We start from the raw sequence: 27,583 nt of genomic DNA on the forward strand, positions 1-27,583 counted from the left end.
CAATAATATTGACTTTATTGATTCAATATAGTATATAATTATTTACTACAATAAGTACAATGTGTATGTATGTTTATATTTATTATTTAGTAATAATATTTTAATTTTTTTTAATGAGTACATAATTAAGTGTTAGCATACATAGTGTTTTTGATGTTGTAAAAATGTTTTTTGTTAATAATTTGCAATATTATTTATCATATAAGGTAAATATTATTAATTAGCCAACATAAGTATATCATATTTATTCAAAAATATATCTAATTAAATCAAGCATAAAATGTGTTTAAAATATTTAGATGAGTTATTAAGTTAAGGTAGTTAAATGAGTTCACCTTGAGTATAATTTATAGGCTCAACTGTATAATTAATATAATTTATTAAATAACTAATTTTTATGATTATTATATGGGTTTTATATATATTATTTAAATAAATTTAATTGATTTTATTTATATTGTATAACAGACACCTAATTAAACATAAATATTCAACATTAGACATCATGTAAAGGCTTGAATTTTAAATAAATTTGTTACATTTAAATAGTGTATGTACTATGTTAATAAATGTTGGCTATGTACATAATATATGTCAATATACACAATTGTTGCAGACAAACACATTAATAACACATTAAATACCTAATAACAAATATTCTATTTCAATGTAAATGTGAAGCATACATTTTTCTATTGACATCACTAAAATGTATTGTATTTTTTTTATACCTAATGGCTAATATAGTAATATGCAATATTAAACATCATGTAAGCTCAAAAATATTAATTAGCCACAATGAATATATTAAATTTCCTCAAGAGCAATTATAATATTTCAACAATAATTTATTATTAATTATTACTAAGTAGTACCTATATATTGATATACCTATTTTAATTTAATTATTCAATTTTTTAATTGTGGAACTTTTAGAAGAAAGGATTACCTATATATGAGTTGGTTAGTTAAATAGCAGTATCTATGTTTTGGGTTTAATTTATAAGCTCAAGTGATTATATATTATATCAAATATTTAATTATAATTATACAGGGTTTAAATTATTAAATACCTACATTTAATTAATATTGTACTTATATATTATATTGTTTAAAGGACATCATAACACTATTTTTTTTTTTTTTTTAATTTTAAGTTTATTGGTGTATTATTGTAGCACGGACGTACATACGTATGTACGTCCGTGTATTGTAGTCAACACGATGAAAAATGTTTTGGTAAGTTAAAAAAATGATTATTCAACGAGATGATGAGAGTTGATAGCCACGTGACGTCATAGAGTTGACAACTGAGCATCCGCCAATGTTTTACGTGTAAAAGTAGTTTGATTTACACAATGATTTTAATAACTTAAAATAGTATTTCAGAATTTTTTTTCGTAATCCCAAGTTTATTTATGTGCTTAAGACAATGGTGTGATTTAAAATTGAATATATCTTGTTGCTGCATACATATTATATATTATAGTTTAGTAAAATTATTGAGTTCACGACTCGCGTTGTATTGCCGCGCAAACTAAATTTTACGAAATTCACTATAATAGTTTTATTTACTATAAACAACTTGAAAGTATATCAAAATTATAATCACACCAATGCCATAAACACAAAAAAACATTTAAGGTTACATAAAAAAAAATCTAAAAATATTATATTTAACGATTGAAATCGTTGTGTTAATCTAGACACTTTAGCACGTAAATTATATGCTGCTGTTCCGACTTCGGCTCTATGACGTCAGTACGTCACATGCATATTTTCAAATGCTTGTACCTACTCATAACTCATTGAATAATTATTGTGAGACCCTCACTATATTTCTTAGATAATGACATACTTTAAATCTAAGCAAACTTGTTTTTAGTGTTTTGATGTCCTTTTATATACCTATCTAATTAAACATAATATATGTATCTATCATTTATATTTAAAATATATGTAAATGTATGATTAAAGTGATATTTTAAGTGACGATCTTATTATAAAGCAGGTATTTTGTATATTATATTATTTTAATATGAAATTTTAAAGATCAATTAAGGGAATTACTATATAATTCTTTGAATAAATTTGGTAGATACAAGCCGTAGGTTCTCAAAATTTTACTGCAGGCAAGTAGGTAATAGTATATAATTAGTAAGAACGAATGTTGCTCAGACGATGTCGACTGTCGGCGGCAATATGACGCGGACCATTACATACGACGACCGCCTGAATTTATTTTTATTTTTTGATATAATAATTTCTTAAAATCCAAAATTATTTTGCATCATCATTGTAACTGTTACAATAATTATGTATTTTAGTACACTTTTTTAAATACCTATAGTTGTATTTCTATAAATTAATGTAAATAATTTATTAGTTAATACTTATTACACAATATGAATTATAAAATATATATAATAATATTTCATCTATAGTCATTCCAGCGAGAGAACGCGACGATTCTGCGCAACCCCTCACATCGCCATGCTATCAAAACTGGTTCGCTTATGGCTGGGTATCATTGGGGAATGCGCAGAAAAACGGATTTTGGTCGGTTTGCGGTGCGTTCTCTCGCTGGACAGAGTATAAACGTGATACGTGCACATTATCTACGATCCGACGTAGTCGGATTACCTACCTGAAAGGTTTAGTCGCATGTAAATTGATTTTGATTTTTACCTTTGGTAAACTAACTATAACATTCTTAGTGTTTGACTATTTAACATTCAAACACGCGATTAGACTTACGCTTTTCACGTACAAAACAGCGCCAGATTTTCGAGTTTCGACGTCAGGAGGATATGACGGATTGCATTATTTGCATTGTCCGGTATAGATATCGATTTATATTTTATACTGATAACTGTTAGATGACGGACTAGTAGGTATTCAACTCGGTTGTCATAAACTTTTACGCATTGAAAACAAGACCGCTAAAGTTGAAAGTATCGACCTACCAAATAAGCGGTACTAACGTCGTAAACATCGTTATCACAATATAATCATCCACCTTTTTACAAAACTAAACTCATGGCTACTAGACTTCTTACTAAGTTGGTTTCTCTCAAAGAGACCAAGTCGTATCTCCGACCTAAGGTTCTCACTTGGAATAATTCAGACGGGGTGCTTACTTACATACAATTAGTAATTACATCAATCAATAAATATTTAAATTGATATTACAAAAAACTAAAAAGCCACCGAATTCGATAGGTACTACCTATATTATTTTAAGCATATTGCTATTGCACCATATCGATTTATCACCCATCAATAATTAATTTATTATTTAGTGAGTAGTGACTATAGTATGGATGAGTAGAACGTTGAACACCCACGTGCAGATTTATATTATTTCCATGGAGTCTTGTTGACGAGATAAAAACATTACAAACTGACAAAAAATTAAATAAATATAAATAAATAATTATGGAGAATCATTTTTGTTGGTCGAGCGTGATATTGAAATATTTACTTAATTAAAAATTGTTGAACATTCTTAGAATATTTCTTTTATAATATGAATAGACGAATTATATATGAGGTTTTCATTCAGGTATATGGAGTATATGACCACTCCAGTAGGTAATTAATATAATTATATTGTAATTCAGTATATAATAATTTTAATATATGATTAGATAATATATAATATAGATAGTTAGCCGATCATTTTTTTGTATAATCTTTTTTATAACCTAATGATTTTTTCAATTTATATTTAGTTATATACTTATATTATATTATATATTGGTGATATTTCCCTTAAAAAAATCCTAGATAGATATGCCCACTATAAAATGCATTTACGTGTTTTACATTGATATTAAAACGGTTTTACAAATCTACAGACTAGGTATCGCTTTAGGTAATTGAGTCATTTTATAATTTATTTAATATCAAAATATTAGTATCTGTGGATCTAAAACTGATTTAATCATTGATACCTATTTGGCTATTTAATATATAGGAAGGACATGTCGACATTCCTATTTTCACCTTAATGTAGGCTTTATTCCTGAGCTTGTGGCATAACAGAATGAGTAACAGAAATGTCCAAGTGATAAATAAACGTATCAATGTACCACCTAACTTTAAAGAAAAGTGAAAAAAGAAGCAATGATTACGTCTAATGTTCTGGTTAGTAAATGCCTAGTAATTAAATAAATTTATAAAATAAATATAATATTATTTAAATATTTGATCACTGTTGTGTTGGTAAACAGATTTTTATACAATACCGGCATGCCGCATCATAAGTTATTTATCAATATTCAATGGTTTTAATGTCATCATTATTAAAATGGAAGTAATTGATAGAGTTAGCAGCTGGCATTACAACGTTACATAATATTGGGGGCAGTCTACATATTCAGTACAGATTGTTTGTAGAAAGCCAGAAACTATATATAATAATATGAACTATAACACCAAAACACATACTATATGATTGTATTTAGTGTGTACTGTGTATGATGTGTGTGTGTATACGCCAAACAGTGTGTTCGAAATTCCAAAAGCATTTTCCACGGCAAATGAATATTTTTTAATTCAAATTTTTCTACATTGATCAAAGGGGATATTACCATTCGATTATAAGAAAATAATCAACAATTATTTTCTGAAGACTTTCAAAAACTTCAAGTAGGTATACAAAATAATAACTTCATAGTGTTAGTGTCCCTATACACCCTACATTGCATATAAATTATAATATATTGTATACACAATAACAGGCATGCCCGACTTTTTCAGCTTGCGTGCCACAATCCAAATTTGTATTTATACTGCGGGTCGTATATACTTCACGGTTTTATTTTATTAATTTTGATAAAATATATAATACATTTAATATTATTATTGTCCACTTAGGTACCGAATTTATGACTCTAATCGTGCGTGTTTAAAGTACTGAAATATTTCCACACTAGTCGCTAATTTGTTTTCATATAATTAGAAACTATAGGTTCAAATTGTTTGTTTGCAAAAAATAATTAATTACATTTTAATTATAAAAATGTCTTACAATAAAAAACGTAAAATTGATACTGAATGCCGTGTTTTCAATAATAATTAAAAAACTTGTAAGATGTTTTGTCATTTTTAAAAGCTTATTAAAATAATATTTTTATTTTTATTTAGGTATACCTATGAACATTTTTAATTTTTATAAAATGGACATAGGCCGATTGGTATACTTTTGCGTGTCGCGGGTTGGGCACGCCTGCACAATAAAGTGTAATATATAATAGTATTATAAAACCATTAAAATACAATAATATTATAATATCTATATTTGCATATTAAAATGTAGGTATATACATGGTGAAATATGAATATTTTTAATTTGAAATGTAAGTAGGTACTTACGACTTACCTAGTGAAGAACTGAAGAATAATCATAATAATTAATAGGTATAGTATATATTAATAATATTATTATATTTTTAAATCATATTAATATATTTTAGTAATATCATTGATTATAAATACTATTTATTAATGTTATACCCTTTATGTAACTTGTTATTTTTAACATATTTTTACTCATATCACAGAATTCAGAATTCTAAAATATATTAAATTTATTGAGTATTGACTGAAATATTGATTACTTAATATTTATTAATAATAGTTATTTATAATTAATAACGCTTGACTGTTTATAATTTTAAATTTAAATTATGACAAATATGCACTACCATGATTTAATTTTTGATCAAAATCACACAAGTATTTCAAGAAATTTAAAACTAAAATATTATTGTAGTAATAAAGGTAACACGATAAATTACTGCATAGACTTAATTATTATTAGGTCCATCGGTCCGTGTAAATTATTTGATGGCTGCAGTCGAACAAACAGGATTCGAAAACAATTATTATTGTTTTGTCGTTCATCACGCAAATACATTGTGGTGACGTTCAACTAACGCGTAAAGTATATTAAAGTAAGTAAATATTGCGTTCGTATTATCACTGTAATATAAAAATATAATACAAGTATAGTATCAGCCTCGACGGGCCGGCACCCGGCAGTTCGATCTGTCACCCCTATCGGTGGGCGGCGGCTCTGGGGTCGTGCCATTATCAGCAGCAGCTGTAGCTGAGCTGCGGCTGCGGCATCGGTGGCGTTGTCATTGGACACGGTCGGCTGTGGTAAACGTTATGTACAGGATAATAATATAGTGATAAGACGTCGCGCGCGCGCCGGCAGTCGGTCCGCGGTCGTCCGTCAGTTCGCGTCGCCGCCGGCCCTCGGCGCTATCGTCATCCTTACGCTATATCGTATTACTCGTAATAAACTTTATACTTTTGATATTTTCGATTTTCTCTCGTGGCCGATACAACGCCGTGGCTTTCGTTACGCATCATAATTGCAATAGGTACTGTATGCTCATCGGAGAAACGACGGTAATAACAACAACAACAATAATAATAATAATATCTGTATTCGCCGGGTACGTACGTGCGCGCGTCGCCGACCACTCGATCGCGGAGCCCCACGCCGAGGGTGGCGTAGACGGAAACGCGAACGAGAGAGAAGAGAGTGCGAGCGTCACAACTACGGACATCCGCGCCGGGAGCTGCGCTGTAGCCGCGCGCTCCGTGCTGCCAACGACGGCCAAACGAACGACGACGACGCGCGGCGATTGATCCGCCACATACACCGCAATAATATCATGTATTAAATTATCGAAATATAATAACGTAGGTAGTTGATAGATTCCGATTAAATATAAATCTAATAAGCGATTTATCACAGTGACGACGTCGGTGATTATAAAGTACGGCGGTGGCGGTGGTATAGCGCTCGTACCTATATATACCGGCGTATCGCTTACACAAAACACTGGGAATCGATCGAGTATAATACTAGGATATATAGGTAGCTGATATTTAATTTTATGGGTATCTATACATACAATGCGTGTTGTCCCGTCGTCGTTTTCTTATATCCTAACAATATTATATTATTATATATAGACCTCGCGTGGTGGAAGGGATGACTTTTTCCTATATTGTTTCCCGACGGGTATAGTATAGGTGATGTAGGTACCTATTATACTACAATAATTGTACGGGGGCAGACGACGATCGGAATAAAAGTTCACATATCTATTTGTAGGGTTTCTGTGTTAAACCCGACCGGCGGTCATGATTCGATTACGACAGCGTAATGTGCTTGATATTATGCAGGTTGTAGCCATTTTCCTACGAAAAATCTGTTTTCCTTCAATGTCCTCCTATTCCAATAAAAAAAACCTTATTCCAATTTTTATTCTTTGAGTTCTACATATAGATAGTATTTTGTTTACACTATGTGTATCCGGAGGGGAGACTAATCTAGTTAATAAATAATTTTATTTAATTTATCTATCTATATACATAATATAATATATAAACGGTTTGATTATTCAATGATGACTATTTTTTTATACAATTTCAATACAAATAACTGTCATAACTTCTATATCATCAACAATTAATAACGTGAAACATTATAGGTATTTTACAGTTGCTTAGCGTGAAATTTGGTGGCCCAAGTGGGTCATACAACACATCACTGGCGTATATTATAAAATATAAATAAAATAAAATCACCTTTCTGTTTTACTACTTACACATTTATTTAAAACAATTACATTGTAAGTATACTTAAAAAAAGCTTTTCAAACTTTCGTTTGATTAAAAAAAATTCTCTTTTTTTATGTCATGTTATTAGTACTGTGGCCTTTGTTCTACATATTGCGCCCAGAAAGTCCTTACCTAAATGCGCAGCTTGAGATTCATATGCGATAGGTAAATTTTTAAAAAAATGTTATAGTTATCGCACTGCATCATAGTCATCCATAATATTATTAATATTATCATAGAGAGGTAACCTAAAATATGTTGAAAAAAATATTATTATCAAACACATTTCAAATTTGTCCACTAAACCTTTAATTACGACGTAGGTACTACAAACTACAAGTATATGTGGCATAGACCTCACCCTCATTATTGATATTCTGCAAATCGATCAGAAACAACGTGCCTTTTTAGCACCGACGCAATTGAGGACTCTATACAAGATTTCCAAGACATTGTACTGAAGAGCTTGGTCGTATCAGTTGTCTGCTATCATGTTACCGTGGTTCGTCCGCGTAGCCCTGCCACCATAATAGAACCACGTATATTACCTAGTTTCGTATGGATTGCTATCGCACATGATGTCCATGGTCCGCAGGAGTGCATCGTGTGATGAGTGAAATTTTATGGGTTGGGGTGGGGGGAGCTGGTGGTTTATATTTCTAAAATTTCGAATATCAGTAAGAACTGCTTACAAGAAACCTTGTAGTTATTTAATGTTCATGCCTTATAGCTGGCGTGCCCAACCATTATATATAAATTTGCGGGCCACATTTCAAATTTATATTTATATTGCGGGCCGTATACTTAACGGTTTATTTTGTTTATTTCGATAAAATGTACAATAATACAATATAGGACCTAATATTTAGGTTATTAGGACTTTAGGTATGTATATTGTACATTTTATCTGATGTAATATTATCTTTGTTTACTTATCGAATTTATAATGACTCTAATAGCCCAGATTTCACACTAATTTATTTCTATTGATGTTCTAAAACCCAATACATTTTTTTTATATTAAATTAAAAATGTATTAAAAAAGATATTTTGTTATTCTTAAAAGCTTAAGATGTGTAGGTAATCATTTATTGTTTATTATAAAACATTTATTTATTTCCATTTTTAAATCGTGTGTATAGTATAATACTTATAGATTATATTATTATTTTTAGTATGAGAGAGCTTTTTTTTACATTGGTTGAGGTTACTATTATTTATTCAATTTGAAGAGAAACTTCCATGTTAGGAAAAGCTCCACGAGATATTATTAGAAAATAAATTATTTGTATGACATATATCATAAAATAGTAGGTATCATCTTAGTTCATATACTATAATAGAACATGCTATAAAGGTATCATTCAGAAAAATTCTATCTCATAATAAAAATTTACCTATGTCATACGTGCAATCTAAATTACCATGGCAGATTTTAATTTGCGAGAATTCATTAAAATTGAAGATAAGGTGATAATATTAACTAATATAATAATAATAATAATAATAATAATATTGAATTTTGTTTTATAATTATTCGGTGGTAAATCTTTGCTTATCCATTATTTGACTTTTTTTTTATCATGATTGCGTTTATGCTTGATAATAATATCATATTAAATAAATAAATATTATACTCTACTATATACAGTGGCACATATAGAAATTTATTGTTGGTTGTGGTGAGGGTTATGTTCATTTCTCCCACTGTTAATCTAAGCTACTGCTACCATTCATGCATTAATTCATAAATTCTCGATTAGTTAGTTGGTAGGTAACTAATATAATTCACTTTTAGTTTTACCATGTGACGTTGTATCAAATATTTCTATTTTAACTTCTAAGGCATTAATACAAGTAGCAATTTACTATGTAACCTACTTACTGTATATTTATGACTCATAAATTATGAGTATTCATAAATATAATATTAAACAGGTAAGCAAATAAGACAAACGTTTGCATAAGTAAACGTTGACTAAAAGCTTGGTAGTAATTATATAATCAGATATAACTTTCCTGTCTTTTACGATTATTTTATTTTTTATTTTTCTTTAAGAAAATAATCAATAAAACACATTATCTTAAAAACTATATGCTATTTATTAATATTTCATACTACTTTTAGTTTTAGTTTGAAACATTTCATTATGCAGTTTTATAGCATGTAACTATGTTAAATTGCTTTTTTATTTAATATAAATTTGGTATTTATAATCTAATGTAATTATTTACTAAAAAGTATATTGAATATAATATATTCATATTTTATAGATATTAATAAGCAAGGGTGCTCTAAAAAATAAAAAAAGGGAACAAAGCAAAATAAAAATTCTATGTACAATAAATATAATTCCTCATATAGAATCTGAACAAATTAGTAATCTGGGTTCCTCGATATTTGTTGTGTTAAATAAAAAATATTTTTATTTTAATAACTGAAAATTGTGGATATTATTAGCTTATATATATAATTATAATTTTTTTTTACAGTTTGAGTTGAAGATGGTTACTGTACGTGCACCGTCCTTTCTGGTTCGGCGTATATGCGCCTTCATATTTTTAGGAATCATGGGCTATTCGATTTTTCAAATGACCCGCAGCAATTCTTATTACGATATGTCAGATCGAAACATTATGCGGTACGTACAAATAATTCATTTTTTAAATTTAGATATATATTTTCCGCATACAATACATTTGATATTAGAAATATTTAAAACTATAATTTATGTCCAATTAATCTAGTACCTAGGGCTCTATTTTGTACAGCGTGCGACAGTCGATGTACGAATATAATTGACCATGCACCGTTTCCGCCAACATTAAAAATGACTGTTTCCGCCAATTTTAAAAAAGGTTTGTTTACTATTTCCGCCAAATTTGCTTTAGTAAAATTATTATACTCATATTTCATATTTTTGGAAGATATTTTATATTTTAATGTACTTATATAATATTATACACGTGTAATGAACAGTAGCGTGTCCAACACAAATTAATTGGATTTGGATAGGCCCGTTTTGTTTTGTAGTGTTTAGTGTGTTTATAATTTTAACTAATAAGGAAGATTAATTTATACATGGAACATGGGTATGATAATAAAATTCAATAATAATAACCATAGGTGGAACTAGACATTTTCATTAGACTGGGCCACTCATGAGAGTCATTTTGCACCTTTCATATCAAAAGGAAAGGGTAGAGGGCGATAGGGAACACCAATGTTTTTTATTACAACACAAATGTATAACATAAGTAATTTATTTTATTAAATTTAAAATAATATGTTCTCATCAAATGTACACATTAATACGGAGCCGTAGTTCCGCCCATGATAATAATAATTAATAAAAACATTTTTATTTGTGATAAAAAAAATCAAACAGTCAAATAAAAATTGGGTAGGCTCGAGCCTAAATGGATTGTATATCGGTAATACATAATATTTTGTCTGTTTATTCAAAAATTATAATGAATAATAAGTAATCAAAAAATTTGATTTATATATATTACTCGACATATGCACTATAAGTATAGATTTATGTGAAAATATGCCATGCTGCATTTTACCATTTTATAATTCTTTATTTATAGTTATATACTAGCAACTAGCATAATTATAGATTACATATTATCTTGAGCCTTCGGTCAATATTCGCTGCATACTGTACGCGTTTACCGGATACATCGGTCAGCGTCCTAGCACGCTGTATGCCGATCATTGCAAACGAACAGGCACGTTTGATGTTGGGAGGCGTACAATTAGTCTACTAATCTTCCGCTGGCTGTCCGTCTGGAGCCTATGTATTCAGGCGCGTAATTTCAATGAGAAAACTGGGGGCACTGAAGCCCCTTTATTTTTTTTTCATATTATCTTACGGTTATGGATACTTATTACTATTAAAATATAAATTGACATGAAACAATTTGGGGATGTTAATTTTAAAATCGAGGGTGATAAGCACACTCAGGTTCACCCCCCCCCAAATTGCGATTATGTATGTATAATTTGTTATGTAGATCACAGGCCTGTCTGGGAAGCATGCACCGGTTGTAATAATGCACAGTATGTATGCAAACTTACCCAATCGATCTACTATTGATGATCATACGCATTTCACACGCATTCGGTAATAACGATAAATAATTATTATATCGTAATGTTGTTATGTATGTATACTAGATATCTAGTTTCGAGATGAGTTAATTCAAATTAGGTGATTATAAATCTTAATCTATTGGGGAAGCACCGGCAGAATAAAAAGGGATATTTCTCCAACATTGTCGGACGTTTCCGTGCAATGTTGCGTTTTTTCCAAGCACTGTAGTCAGGCGCCCCCGCGTACAAGCGTGATAAGCGATATCGCGTTTAAAAATACGGACGCAAACCCAGTCAGTACACGCACGTTTCTACAAGGGTCAACAACTACTACCAACGGAAAATTAACAAAGGCAACAGAACAAAATTACAGTCCACTCAAATTTAAAGAGCTCGCTGGAACAATTATATAAATATAATATATGAACTGTGAAGTTTTTATACGGCTTGTAATAAATTTAAATAAAAATAAAAATACATTTTATTTTATTTTAGTCGTTTTACAATATTTTAATCATAGCAAATATAATAAATCATAGGTAAATATTGGCGGAAACGGGAATCAAATTTGTCAGAAACGAGTAATTGCTATATAATGTCTTATGGGACATTTATTTATTTATAGGTACATTATAATTGTATTTCTTTTTAATTTAATGTATACAAAGAATCAGTGTGGCTTTTTTGTCTTGACAAATTTTATAGTACTTACATGCAATACAAATCACGAAGTAACAATTATATTATATTATATGCACGTATGCATAAATAGTGAATATTATACGATAATATAAAATTCGTACTTTATATTCGTATATCAAATGGACGACATATAGCATACGAATGTTGTATGAATTATTAATTCGGTATTTTGTAATAATTATTAGTTTCGTTTATAAAAACTATTATAGTACATATGGTCGACATCTGTTGGAACGCATATTTTGTGTATTGATCACGCAAATATTTTACTGTGCCTACTTTATACATTCAAAAAAATAAACGTTTTTAAACAACATCTGTATGCACACAAGTACAAAATAGACCTCTGATTTTGTAAAAAATCAGTATTAAAATAATATACTGGTCATTTGCAATGGTTAACCTTCATGAAATTTAATATTTATATATCTATGAATCATGATAAGTCATTTTTTTTTTTTATTAGTCAACTATTAATGGTTTTTTTATGTTTAGTAAACAAATCGAACTTGATATTAGCAAATCATCAAATAATGAAGTTCCTGTTAAAAAGTAACGTATAATTATGTCATATTATTACATTAGATACGTCATAGTATTATTTATTTATAGCTCTGAGCCTAAATTATTTTATTCAGGTGTTGATATTTTAAAAACGATTCAATTCATTTTTTATTTATATTGGTAAAAGTAATAACTTTTTTCTTATTAGATATACCTAGTAATAAATTTAGAATATTATATGTAATTTTAAAATGTATTAGAATTTATCACCATATTATATTTCATGGTATGATTTTTGGGGCGTTGGACAATTTCTGATTAGGGTCAGTATACCAATTGCGCTTGTATAACACTAACTAAAATGCTTGAAAATTAAAACTTATTTATTGATCAATTTATTACTGGTTAAAGTGACTAGGTATAATATAGCGTCTAATACAATAAGTTTTGAACGAACAACTAACGCGTGTGAAGCTTTTCACTCTTCATTTTCTTCAAACTTTTATTCTCCCCATCCAAATATTTTTGTCTTTGTAAAAGCAATCATCGAAACACAGACTAGTATAGCATGGGCGTAACTAGGATTTAATAGTTACAGGGGCTAGAGTTCTAGAAAACCAAAGTTCAAAATAACTCGTGGGAGTAAAGCTCCCCCCCATCCCCTGTAAGCATCACTAGCGTAGTAATCAAAAGAGTCCTCTAAAATCAAAATTAAAAATAAACCATAGAATCAAATTATAACCTAGTCAATAAAAACAAATTTACATTATAATTTATAACTGTATACGCCTATATTTTGATGAAAATAGTTTTAAAATATCATCATTGTTTATCAGTGAATAAAATTTCGTGTATGACATCAGAGAAGTGTGAAACATATTTGTATCTTACTTTGGATGTTCTAGGACGAACCAAGAAAAATATGCATTTGCTAGAACTTCCGATCCCTGGTCATTAGTATTGATTGACTCAATACAATAAAATTTCTTCCGCGATAACTATAACCAATTACTTATAAATTCGTTTTTGGTACATCCACAATAAAACAATATCAATTATATACATAAAATATTTATTAATTATGAGTTATTTTAAACATTCTTTTTCTTATTTTTTCGGATTTGGATTTTAGCTACAGGCTTGAGTTGAGGCTAAAATTTACAACCTTATAGGGGGGCTAAATACAACTTCAGGGGGCTAAGCCCCCATCTAGTGCCCCCTAGTTACACCGATGTAGTACAGTAGTACGTATATTGCAATAAATAGTACAGAACATGATAAATACAAATATTTCAAATAGAGCATGTTTAATAAAAAAAATTAAAAATCAGTTAGGTTCGTGTTTTCTCTTAATTTATTTTCTTTTTTTGCTTTTCCCGATTATTTTTAAAAATGCTAAAATGCTGGGTATCTTTATATGTACCAAATAAATCCAATTTGTTAAAAGAAATCACCAAACCTGAAGCATTTTTACTGCTTTAAAAAGTGATGGGAGACACAAAACAAACATACGATTACATCATTGCTAAATGCTAACTCAGTACATTCATCGCTTTGGTCAGAATCTGAAAAAGTGAAAATTTTTAATGTCTATAAATTATTCAGTAATAGTAAAATATTTTGAACATTGTACCGTGTATGCTCCCTATTTAAATGGTATACATGTATTAATATAATACTAATATGAAGTATGTCTCTATTGCAAATATAATCTATTTAAAAAAAATCTGATTAATCACGAAAACTCGTTTAATACAATTATATTGTGTTGCTAGCATAACGGCACAGGAAAGGATTACGGGGGTAGTCACCTAAGGTAACATATAAGTATGTAAAAATCCCCGAACATCTCAATTGTTAAATGTATTTTGGAATCATTACGAGATACATTCACGTTAAAGATATTTTTAAGATAATTATATTATAAATTATCAAGTAGGAAGTTAAATCAACTTAATAATGCCTATTAAGTAAAAGGTAAAAGTCTTTTCAATATTGACAAATAATGACGTCATTAGCACATAAAATTTTAATGAAATCGATATTAGTTACCTAGTACACTTAGTAGACATTTAAAATTTAATAATAAGAAGATTTAAGTTTTTCACGTTTTCGTCTTTTATAATATATATTATGTGATAAATAAAATATTTAACTAGCAATGGCATTCGTACTAAGCAAAAATCGGGGATTTGAATAGGGTACCAATATTTTAGAACAATATGTAAATACTGCAAGACGAATGTATATGATTCTTAGATATAGTAAGTTCATATCAACACCTTTCGTCTCAATGTTCGCCGATTCTCTATATAGTGAAGACTTATACAGTTATACAATATTATATTATATTGATGTGTTTATTCTGTAAAGTGTGTTTTCTAAATATCATACCTTGTTCTGAACACGGGGCACGCGCCATAACATCATGATATTTTGAAGTACTTATCATTCACTCTGGCGCGTGTGCCAGTTACATTACTGTCATAATAACATATAGTGTTTAGCGGAAACATAAGTGGCGTGCGTAAGGATAATCTAATCATATCTAACCATACGTGGGTGCGTGCTTTTTCGTAATAAGTTATAACTAAGAAGTATCTTTGTGTCCGAATAGCCATAGTTGATAGTCCACTGTCATCCAATTTGATTTTAAAATTAAATGGTTTTAATGTCGTTTCAGTAGCTATAAACTGTATTATTTCTATCCTCGTTGACGTCGTTGACGATAAGTGTAATGACATTTTTTTTTTTTAAAGTCTTTATGTACCTACGTTTAGTTCCTTCTAGTCATACTGGCTGAGCTTTTTTCAATTACATCATTAATCTCAATTTCATTCCATTTGGCTTAATAATTGTATTCAAATGGAATTATTCATCTTTGATCTATTATTTTTTTAAACCTATTGATGTACTGTACAAGTAATTAATCGTGGAAACTTAAATTGTCAGTTGATTTAAATGTGCGATTGCTTCTAAAATCTAAGTACAATATTAAAAAAACTTATTCTATTTATGTTCAACTGGTATGTGAACTCTGCCATGTTTTTTAGACAAAACTATTTATTTGTGTGTTTACGACGTTTTAAGCGCCAAATATTTCGTGTATTCTTCAATGTAAATTGTTTTTGTAAACATTATAAACATCCATATAATGACAAACATGGAAATGTGTTTGAACTTATTTTTAGTTCATATTATTATCTATCATATTATTTGCTAACCTTAACATGCAGCGAGTCTTAATTAGATATATGTAAGGCATGTTATAAGTTACGTTTTTTTTGGAATATGTATTGGTGATATTGTTAAACTATAATATGCTGTTGGCTTAATATTTTATTGCACGCACTATTTTATGCTAACCGAATTTTGTTTTTTGAACATCGTATAAAAAATATCTACGTAGGTACCTAATTTATACGCTAATAAAATGTTATATTTATATAAACAAAATGATCCATTTAATACTCTATTCTTATTTTCTCAGTCAACGTTATTGACTGAAATTAAAAATAAAATAGTTTGTCACGCTATATATTATTGTTTTTGATTTAAAGTTTAGATAGGAATAGTGAAGGTCATACTTACAAATTCGTAATGCATTACTCAGTCTATCTTAACTTGAAAATTGTTAAAATTAAATAACAAGCAAATCTAAATACCTAGATAATTAACGATTTGGTATTTGAACTATATTTCCGTTATATTATATCATAAAAAAATTGTTTAAGATATAGTTCAAAATTATTACGGTATAAATTAAAAATAGGGTGGGCAAGTGAGTATCGCTCTGCTATATAGTAGAGGTGGAGATAGATCACTATATAGATGTGTTAAATTTGGTTGCAATGACATGTATCATTGTATACGAAAAACGATTCTGAACAGAAATGATATGTCAGTCTAGATTCTAGAATATATATTATTATCTATACTTAAATTGTAATATATTTTTATTAGATACAAGTAATTTATTTTTTTCAAATACTGGTGAAAGTTTCAAGTTTCTACTACTTATACTTTTTGAATAAAAACAAATATTTTATATCGTTATTTTACGTGATTTCGTAAAAATTTAAATTTCATACGCTCATAAAATATTTTCTCTATATTGATGCTAGTCTTTTTTACAGTTATTTGAAGAAAAACTTATGGAGAATCTTGTATTGGTTTTTTAAACCTTAGGTATAAATCACAAAAATTTTATGAATTTTCACCTTCAAAATTCCCTGCAAATTTTCGCGATTTTAACATATTATGTAAACATTTGAACTTTAAATGCTTACAAATAAAAATCAATGACTTTTGATTTTTTTTTTTTTACTACGATAAGTAGGTACAACTTATTATAAACATTGTATTAAATTTTAAAGATTTTTTGGAACGCTTAATTTTTTAAATCGGCATTTTAAAAAAAAACTTAGAAAAATCGAAAATTTCAATTTAGCTTAAAAAAAAAGTTAAAAATATTTTGAAAATTTAATTGTAAATAGATAACGCTAATATAAATATTTTGTGAAAATTTCAAGTATTTACTATGATTCGTTTTTGAGTTCCAGCAGAATAAAAAAAAATCGATTTTGTTGAAGACTGGTTAAGCATAAAAATTCCTGTTTTTCCGTTACTTTTTTAGGGTTTTACCTGACGCTTTTAAAAACTACTGGACATTTTTTATTTTTGAACCCTCAAAAAAAAAAAATATACCAACTTGATTCACTTTTCTTTTCAAAACGGGGCTGAAGTCAAAAATCAAATCACTATTACTACTCCACTCCAAAACGTGATAACACACACACAACCAAAAAAAAAAAAAACACATATTGTAAAATAAATACATTCATTACTCTGTTCAGAATCTAAAATGGAAATAAATTAGATATTTTGCAATAATTATACTAGTGTATGAAATATTTTAAGCTCACAATAAAACAAAAAAAAGTTATATTTCTACTAAAAGTTTTTTTGAGATATCTAAAGTCTATACTTATGTATATTGTATAGTGGGTGTTAAGCGTGTATTTCTCTGTATCTATATTAAAAATAATTTACTATAATAATTAATATTAAATCATAATTATGATTTATATGATATGAAAATATAATAACATTATGAACGTATGTTTGTTGTTTTGTCTATTCAAGTTTGAAAAACGAAAACTATATAGCATGCCCGCATCCTATTTTGGATCCATTCGACCCGGTCATGATGAAATTCGTCAAAAAAGAGCCACCTTTGGTCTGCGATGAAGAGGAGGATTGGGTTACAATCAAGGGGAACATCGCACGTATCACCGATAAGGCGCTCAAGAAGTACGGCGATATCCAGTGCAAATTTATGGGTAAAATAAATATTATGAGCCGGCTTTGAACTAGATTTTTAATTTTATTTCAATAATTGTACGGTTTTCAGACGTTTTGAGAGCCAACGAGTTCTCTACGTCACTGGGTGTCGTGACCACGACTCACACAGAATACAATTTAGAGACATCGGATTTTTTCAGAGTTTACTGTGAGTCAGAAAATGGCAAATTTAGGTGAGATGCATTTAGTTTTTAAATATCTATTAACATTTTACGTAAAATATCACATGTCCCGACTTCTCGAGAATTGTGTACTATTGATGCGTAAAATATACAAACTAAATATGTATTATTAGTAGATTTTTGTAATACCTAGGCTTTTTGGAGTTGGTCTTAATCCAACCTAAAAATAAACGACGTAAAAAGTAGATCTTTCGAATTTGAATGTGAATACTCACGTGATCACATATTTTTTGATCACGCGTATTAATTACAAATTTAATTAATTAGTAAATCATGTTATTAATTACTGTGCATCATTTAAAATTAAAACATAATAATTATTAAACGTATTCAATTATAATATAATTTTTTAATATATATATATATATATTTTGTTAATAATTTCAATAAAAAAATAAAATTAAAATATCCTACTACTACTGTACCTATTATTAAATACATGTTTTATAAGCAGTATTATCGTAAAAATACCGAGCGGGTGAAGCAAATGATGCTTCGGGTTTAAAATAAATAACTAATTACTTATCACCGCTGTGAAAAAATTAGAAATCAGTGGAATATACTAAATGCATTGAAACTGTCGTTGTATTCAGTTGTAATAATAAACGTGTGTAATGTGTATTTATAAAAAAATGCATGTGAAATAAATTTACGGATATACGTGTTGTTAAATTCGTGGATTAACGTAAAACTAATTCACAGACTCCCATGAATTTAACTTCACGTGGAATACAGACCTCTTGTAAAAAGCTATCGGAGTAAAACTTCTATATATAGATAAATACGTAATTATTATTTAGCTGTTAATGATCGTATACAATGAAACATTATACAGTTTTAACAGAAGCTAATTATAATATGTAATAGGTATTACAACTTACAAGGATTGATATTAAATTAAGCTCATAAAACAGTCACTAAATATAGCTAATATAGAATATTTAGTTATTAATAATAACTTTTAAATTTTTTATATCCGTTGTTGGGTTTATTTCTATTTTTACACGACACTAATGTTTTTCACATTATTTTCGTTCACACGGTCATCAGTTCGTACAGTATATTAACAGTATTTTTTTTCAATTCAGTTGGGAGAGCCGCATGGCCGGTATACGATTTGACGAGGATGTGATAAATAGAGCTGGATGGGATCAAGTGCCCAAAGACGGGTTAGGACTCAACGTTCTTATGATCGGAATGGACTCTATGTCACACATGATGGTGCAGAGAGTATTGCCCAAGGTGTATTCCAAACTAAAATCTATGGGTGCACGCGTGTTAAATGGCTATAACATCGTCGGTGACGGGACTCCACAAGCGTTGATACCAATTTTGACAGGTACCTATAATGATTTTTATGAGCATTAATGCATTATATTATTAAAATAATCGTCATCATATTATCATCATCACCATAATTTACACCATCAATTATGTTAAATGCAATTTTTGCAGCCTAATAAAAATCTAATTAAAAATAATATGATCTAATAGACATAATATACTCATATTATGTGCTTACAATTTACCATCGTCGTATTATTGTCGTTACAGGACGCACTGAACTGGAACTTCCGGACACCAGGAAACGCATGGGAAATAAAGCGTCATACGTGAATGTCTATCCATTCATATGGAATGAATTTAAGAAACACGGTTACGTCACTGGTGAGTCAATCTGAATTACATTTTTGGATTTATATTTTGCTGAGAAGGCGTGTCGCGTTACTGAACCTCCAGCTGCCGTTATCGTTTTGGACGCCGTTCGCATTCAGACCCGTCATGTCATCGGTGCCTGAGTCACGAAGTTGACGAATGCGTGACATATTAATGGAAACTAATATAAACTATAAATATTTTTGTTTCCAATCACAAACTAATTTTCATTAGAGATTTGGTCACTGAGCTTTATCTTATGTTTTTGAAATCGTACATTATACGTATTCTCAATATCGAACATAAATATAAATTTGAATATCGTGGAATGTGAGAATTCATTGATCTAATCGTAAAACTGATGTGAGTGTAACGTTTCGAGAATATTATTTGTACTGTAAAAAAAAGTATTGGATTAGGTATATCGTTTTTTTTGAAGTATAGGGGTGCTTATTATTTTTCACTTTTAACGGTAAATATTGTGAAGAAATCAAAATGATCTTTCTAGAGAGTTAAAACTTAAAATTGTAAAAAATTATATTTTATTTCAGTGAATTGATTATTTATTCGGGGTTTAATAGGTTATGCTGAAGACGTTCCAAACCTTGGCATTTTTACGTACAGGCTAAAAGGATTCGACGAACAACCGACCGATCATTATATGCGATCATATTACGTAGACGCGTTGCCAATGTTCAATCAACAAAAGCCTTTTTGTTATGGTTCTCTACCAAGGCACAAGGTAATTCCTTAACATTTTATTTTATTATCTTATGCATTTTATTTAATATACTTAACGAACAAAGCAAATTGAAAAGATAATGATGTATAATCACAATGCATAGATATGGTTTGATATATATGTTGCAGTTATTCATACATAGTCTATTTTGAATTCATAAATAGTACGATTAAATGAAAATGGTATTAAAAAGGTGTTGGCAAGTGAATACCGCTCTACTGTATATTAGGTGTCAATCATTGTATACGAAAAACAGTTATGAGCAGAGACAGCCTGTAAATCTATATCACTAATAGTATATTCCATGTATTTTTTTTTTTAATATAGCTATTAAAGTAATTTATTTTATTTTAAGTGCTACGCCCTACGCTAGATTTATTTGATTTTTTACGAACATTTTACGCTTATTATATTATTAGTATTTAATTATTATAATAGTATAGGTATATTTATACTGTATCATATTATTGTTATAAACTTTTGAGTAAATAATACCTCACTGTAAATACCGTAAAACAGTGTAAATAGGGTCATAATATATAAATAAATAATATCTTAAAATAAATTAATCTACATATTTTGAAAATTACATTGCATATATTCATAATATACATAAAAGTTTTATGTCCTTAAGAATAATATTTTTGAATTATAACGCAATAATCAACATTCAACATCGGTCGTTAAAACACGTAATTTCGTCTAAATTTAAACTATTGCTATATAAACTACATAAAAAATAATTGTGTTTGAATATTTTTTAGATTTTCTAGTGAACTACTCATTAAATAAATTATTTTTTCTTATTTTAGCTATATAAATTGAAGATTTTATATATTTATATTTTTTTACAATCAAATTATTTGTAGTTTATACATTTTAATAATTTTGAAGAATTTTGTAAAAATTTGAAAATTTTTTTTAAATTTCTTGTGCCTATAATTAGATAAAAATGAAAAAAAATATTTTGAAAATTGTATCATATATAGAAAATAATAATATAAAAATTTAGCAAAAATGTCTATTATCAAAGGTTAGGTTGACTTAGGTGAAAGCATTTTATCTATTAGGTACTTATCGTGTATAGAGACCCAAAAAAGCACACATCATTGTAAAATCAAATATTGATAATGTATACATTATTCACATGGCTCCGCTTAAAATTAAAAATTAAATAATTTATATTGCAATGAATTATAATATAAGTAATTATAAAAGTTAACTATACTTACTTATTACAAAATGTTTAAATATATCAGGAAAACATAAACAATTATGAAAACTAGGTATTATTTTTATTATTAATATAAAAAATATTAATTTTAGTTTGCATCAAAATTCAAAATTGATTTGTTTTCCTCCAGTATTACATATACGTTAGTATCGTTTATTCGTAGTAAAGTATAAGATATTAAGATATGAGCATCTTATAATACAGAATATTCTATTTTTAATTATGTACGTTTATTTCACTACCTAAATCTAACCTATATTCACACCGTTTTCCAGTACGTCAGTATTGATTTTAAAGCTAACTATTTACAACAGTATATATAAAAAACTTATAATATTAAAGTAGTTAATAAATGCTTTATTTTCATAAATAATTTTAAATGTATCTAATATTACGTAATGACGAGATTACGATGGATCGGAGGTCAAATCTTGTAATAATTATCACTGATAATTTATCTGATAAGGCATTGGGTAGGAAATACTGAAAAATTATTATTGTCTTTTGAGTTGATAAAGTTTCAAAGTCAACGAGAGTACCTACAAAATAATCAAATAAACACTATTTTCAGCGACCTATAAGGTTGTCCAAATTACAAGCTTCCATTTATTTTATTATAAGGAATATTTTTTTGAAATTTGGATTTATTATAATTATTGTCTTGATTTTTGAATATTGAATATACTATATAAAATGGCATAGGAAAGTTTAAGTAGACATTTTAAATTAGATTTAGTTTTCAATAACTGATATCAATTGGTTTACAGATAATGCTCAATTACGTTAAAGACATGTTTCGGGTGTATGAAGACAAACCAAAGTTTATGTTTGCATTTCAAGGCGAATTATCCCACGATTATGCGAGTAAGGTATCAGTCGCGGAAAATGATCTAGTTGAGTGGTTGGAATGGTTTGAGAATTCTGGATACCTGAACAACACCATGCTGGTGTTTATGAGCGATCACGGCCAGAGGTATAATACGATTTATCCGATTTAATGGATTTCTTTACGCTATTTGTTGTCCATCACCTACAGGTTCGCGTCTGTACGAGACACGCAACAGGGAAAACTCGAAGAGCGGATGCCATTTTTCTCGTTCACACTACCGAAATGGTTTGACCGGAAGTATCCAAAAATGGCGTCCAATCTAAACAATAATGTTAACCGTCTGACGACGCCATTCGACATATACTCAACATTGATGAGTGTCCTGCATCGAGAAGAGCTTAAAACTGATGATGTGAACAAGCGTTCTATATCGCTGTTCAACGAGGTATTAGTGTAATAATGTAATTAACAGTTTTTTGCAGCTCAAGCCATATTATGTAGTGTAGACTGGTGATAATATATTATATCTAAAGTGGTGTATTTGAAATTTGACTAATATATAACGGAAAATTATTCAATTTAAATACAATTTTTGATAGATCCTCATTAGTTAACTTTTTTTACTCACTATTTTATTAATTGTTAATTATATTTAACGCTAAATTGATGGTAATATTAATATATATATTATAAACCAGAAGTTCAGGAGGCGATTCTGACCGGTAAGAGGGCCATGTAAACGAAAAAGAAAATTGGGGGTGTATGAGGTGTAAATAGGGGTATACGAGAGTTATTAAGTCAAAATGCATGTATCGTAATTTAATTTGCATTTCCTGACGTTTTAATTATTACAAAAATTAAATAAATATTGTCATTATTAAAGAAATGAAGGTATGAATAAAAATAATCTTAACACGTTTTTGTTTTAAAAAGTTGCATTCCATAGTAAACCGTATTAAAAGGAGCAGCTCCATGTAAGCTATAAAAAGCATTTAGATGAATTTGCAAAAATTCAATTTTATAGGAATCTACGAAAATTTAAAAAATTGGCACGTGGTCAAAAAAGTTTGGGAATCTCTGTTATAGACAATTACAAATAGATTAAAAAAAACACACGGCCCATCCCCTAAAAGACATATTGCTCTCCTAAAATATACCACTTGTCAAAATCAAAAGTGATAACTTGTCAATAATTTTAGCGTTACAATAAAGTGTATTACAGTTTATAAAAGTATATATATGCGAGCGACATCTGATAATCACATTAATTCAATAACTTACGTCTTTTTCAGATACCGTTGGAGAGAACGTGTAGAGACGCTTATATTGAACCTCACTGGTGTGCTTGTCTAAAATGGCAGCCGATAAGCGTCGATAGTGCGTTGGCTGTCGATGCAGTCACACACTTCGTACAGTTTCTTAATAGGTGAGAAAATGCACATATCCTGCAGCTATAATATATCTATAAAACGATCGATGCTTACATGTTATTTATCTTGCTACCAGCTACCTATACTAGGGGTCAGGTTTATAAGAACGTAATTAAATAGAAACTTATTTGGGCCTCCTTTATTACCAGTGTAAATTTTTACTAAATTAAATTCAACCTAGTCATAATATAACAAATTATCAATTAACAACTATAAATATATGCAACTTTAAATAATTAAATTAAAAAAAAAAAAATGGAAAAATAACCACCTACGTGTATCTAACGAGGGTCTTCAAAAAATCTCTAAAATTCGGGGCATAGATCCGTAATAAATATAGAAATATTGTTAAACTTGATACATATACCACACACGCGAAATTAATTATTTAGGAATATTATATTTATTTCGGGCGATTAAATTAATTTATTTCAGCTTAACCAAAATGCAAACGCGTGCTGTCATCTGGTGGACAATTTTTTGGTTGGGCCAATTTTCTTTCATAATCTCATACCGATTTTATTCGACAAAAAAATTATAAAATTATAAAAATTAAATTTTTTTATGGATCAAACTATCCCTGTATCATTGTTTGTTTCGTTATCGTATTATTTTTTACTCAAACGTCTTGTCACACAGGTTTAATGCCGAATACACTGACCAGTGTGCGCCGATAGAGATCGATCGGATCGAATGGGCTAACAGGATGGCGCCCAACGAAGGGCTATTGAAATTCCACCAGGCCGCCGATACCGATGGGTTCGTGCCCGACATGTCGGCCAACACGAAAATCACCGATATCTATCTGCAGATTAAGGTGATCACGCGACAGCCTGCCAACGCTGTATTCGAATTTTCATGCCAGTATAACAGCGATACCAGCCGGTACACGGTTTACGTGAGTTTTGCCCCAAGTTATACTACTTATATTCGTCCGATTTGAATTCAACGGACGATGATAGAATAAAATATAATATTTTTTTGCTATACCTACGTTATTTTTTTTAAAACGTTTCAGGAAAAAGACATTAGCAGAGTTAATGAGTATGGAAACCAAAGTTGGTGTGTCGCGAAAACTCAACCACAACTCAATAAGTACTGCTATTGCAAAACACAGAATTGAGAAAGCTTGAAGTCTGCTTAGAAATGTGATTTGGATACTAATATTTTACAAGTCAGCAGTTCCGATTCAGCTTCACGCCATTCGAAATTATTGTTGATTTTTTAAATTTGATTACGTTATGTGTCATAAAAGTCTCAACCGATATTCTTTACTATACCTTTAATTATACTTATACTATTAGTTTAATAACGATTTACGTTTAACATAGACTTTTAATCGTTTATTTAAGTCATTCGAAATCCATAATATTGTATAATTTAATCAAAGTATTATGAGTGTAATTCCATAGTATTGTTCAAAACCATTTTTTTTCGTTTTGAATTTAAGTTTGTGGTTCAATTTTTAAAGACGATTCATTCACTGCTAAATATTTTGTGGTGAATAAAATTTTGGCGTTGCTGATTCGGCGATAGAATTGGATATATTGTATAATCTTACAACATCCATAACACCGAACCTAACTTAACGAGAGCCAATAAGAAAAAATACGATATAGCGATATACTTATAGGAGAACCTATGTCCAAACTTGTGTCCAAACCCGATTGAACAGTAACCTTTTTAACGCAAAACTCCAACTTTAAAAAGCAATGATTTAATATAATATTTCCTTTTATTCAAAATAATTTTATTTTATTATCCAAAAACCATAATTTAATAAATTATTAACCGCCCTAATCAGTAATCAGCGATCCGTTGGTTAGCGTCTGAGGAGTTCCGATTCTCGACTGAAAATCAATTGCTAATTTGGGTACTTTTCTTTCTTTATTAAGATTTTCCCTTTGACCTAGCGTTCGGGTTATATATTTCAAAAAGTTATTTTGTCGCTAGAATTTATTAATCTAAAAATACTGTCGCCTCAAAGGCCTCGTTGTATTGGCATCGCCGTTTAATATTTAGTATTTATTTTATCTTTATTTAGTAACAAATTTCTATATTGTTTACCCTAAATATTGCAAAGTGAATCTACTTTATCTAGTCAGATTTATTTTTTGAGTTTTAAGCTACGTATAGACTTATATTTTTCTGGTCAATTTTAAGACGATTTATTTTAAATAATATGTATCATTCGCTACTTAAAAATTATGTTTTATACTTAAAAATGTTTACTTATAATATTCATAAATTGTATTTTTGATTTTATAATTACCTATATGATGTATAATATAATTTAATGTGAAAACTACGTTTTCTAAATGATTGTTATAAATTGTGATGTTTTAGTGAATATTTAGTGTTCATGACTCATCTATAAACATATTGTTGTTTTGAAATTGTTAGCATTTGTACTATATTATTTTTTTTTTACGGGGTTCAACATTTTAAGTACGTGTGTCATTCAATATAGTACTTATTTATTTGTATTTATTCAGTATATTATCTGTGTATTTTGTTTTGTCGTTTTAATCTGTTTAAAAAATAATGTGTAAGTACTGTTAGACTAAACATAATTTGTCAATATCTATGCAAACCTCTCTTCTAAAAAAAAAATATTTTAATTTTTGAAATAAATTTTTGCGAAACATACAGGGTAGATTACAATACATACATATTTGTATGTACTATTGACTTAGAAAGTTAAGTGTTATGATATTTTGTTTTCTTAAGTTTCATATCTATATTATCCATAAGTGTCTTATGTAATGATTTTAAATTATTAATCCCATAAAAAAAAAAATAGAATTTAGAGTTTCTGAACTCTAATTATTTAATCAAAGACTGAAAGAATTTTCAATATTTTATTAGATAGGTACTTATTTTTATTTTTTTGATTTGGTGTTTAATCTAACTACAAACAAGATAATGATAATATTAGTTTTAAGTGCAATTATTTTTCTACGGATTTCCTACAATATAAACATTAAAGTACATCCGTTCTCAGTTGAAAAAAATTAAATAACTTTACTCGAGTTTCTCGTATACCTACAGGTAATTTTAATGATTTGAAGAAGGTCGTGAATAAAATGCGCTTAGGGAAGAGGGATACTCCGTCATAATATCGCGTGCATAGTGTTATATTATAATAACGTATCTCCATTGTGCGTATAATTGGAGCGCACTCGGGGTGT

General features: G+C 28.8%; 1 protein-coding gene across 8 annotated transcripts in view; it reads left to right on the forward strand.

Annotated features, from left to right (window-relative positions):
* Window positions 1-26,700, forward strand: part of LOC132920325 (uncharacterized) — a 28,157-nt gene extending 1,457 nt beyond the window's left edge. Inside the window, exons 1-16 of one of the 8 annotated variants that reach the window (XM_060982640.1) lie at window positions 4,236-4,653; window positions 5,152-5,247; window positions 5,324-5,424; window positions 5,828-5,960; window positions 10,141-10,289; window positions 12,947-13,003; window positions 18,101-18,297; window positions 18,369-18,492; window positions 19,590-19,840; window positions 20,056-20,169; window positions 20,739-20,899; window positions 22,901-23,106; window positions 23,170-23,407; window positions 24,255-24,388; window positions 25,032-25,290; window positions 25,411-26,700. In XM_060982640.1, the coding sequence (XP_060838623.1) occupies window positions 10,153-10,289; window positions 12,947-13,003; window positions 18,101-18,297; window positions 18,369-18,492; window positions 19,590-19,840; window positions 20,056-20,169; window positions 20,739-20,899; window positions 22,901-23,106; window positions 23,170-23,407; window positions 24,255-24,388; window positions 25,032-25,290; window positions 25,411-25,515 (1,983 nt within the window). In that variant the 5' untranslated portion in view covers window positions 4,236-4,653; window positions 5,152-5,247; window positions 5,324-5,424; window positions 5,828-5,960; window positions 10,141-10,152 and the 3' untranslated portion in view covers window positions 25,516-26,700. Of the gene's footprint in view, window positions 1-4,235; window positions 4,654-5,151; window positions 5,248-5,323; window positions 5,425-5,827; window positions 5,961-6,202; window positions 6,721-6,785; window positions 6,899-9,420; window positions 9,586-10,140; window positions 10,290-12,946; window positions 13,004-18,100; window positions 18,298-18,368; window positions 18,493-19,589; window positions 19,841-20,055; window positions 20,170-20,738; window positions 20,900-22,900; window positions 23,107-23,169; window positions 23,408-24,254; window positions 24,389-25,031; window positions 25,291-25,410 lie in introns of those variants that run through there. The other 7 variants (XM_060982648.1, XM_060982658.1, XM_060982677.1 and 4 more) reach the window with 7 other exon arrangements.
* The last annotated feature ends 883 nt before the right edge of the window (window positions 26,701-27,583 follow it).

This window comes from Rhopalosiphum padi, chromosome 1, assembly GCF_020882245.1.
Source record: "Rhopalosiphum padi isolate XX-2018 chromosome 1, ASM2088224v1, whole genome shotgun sequence".
NCBI lineage: Eukaryota > Metazoa > Arthropoda > Insecta > Hemiptera > Aphididae > Rhopalosiphum > Rhopalosiphum padi.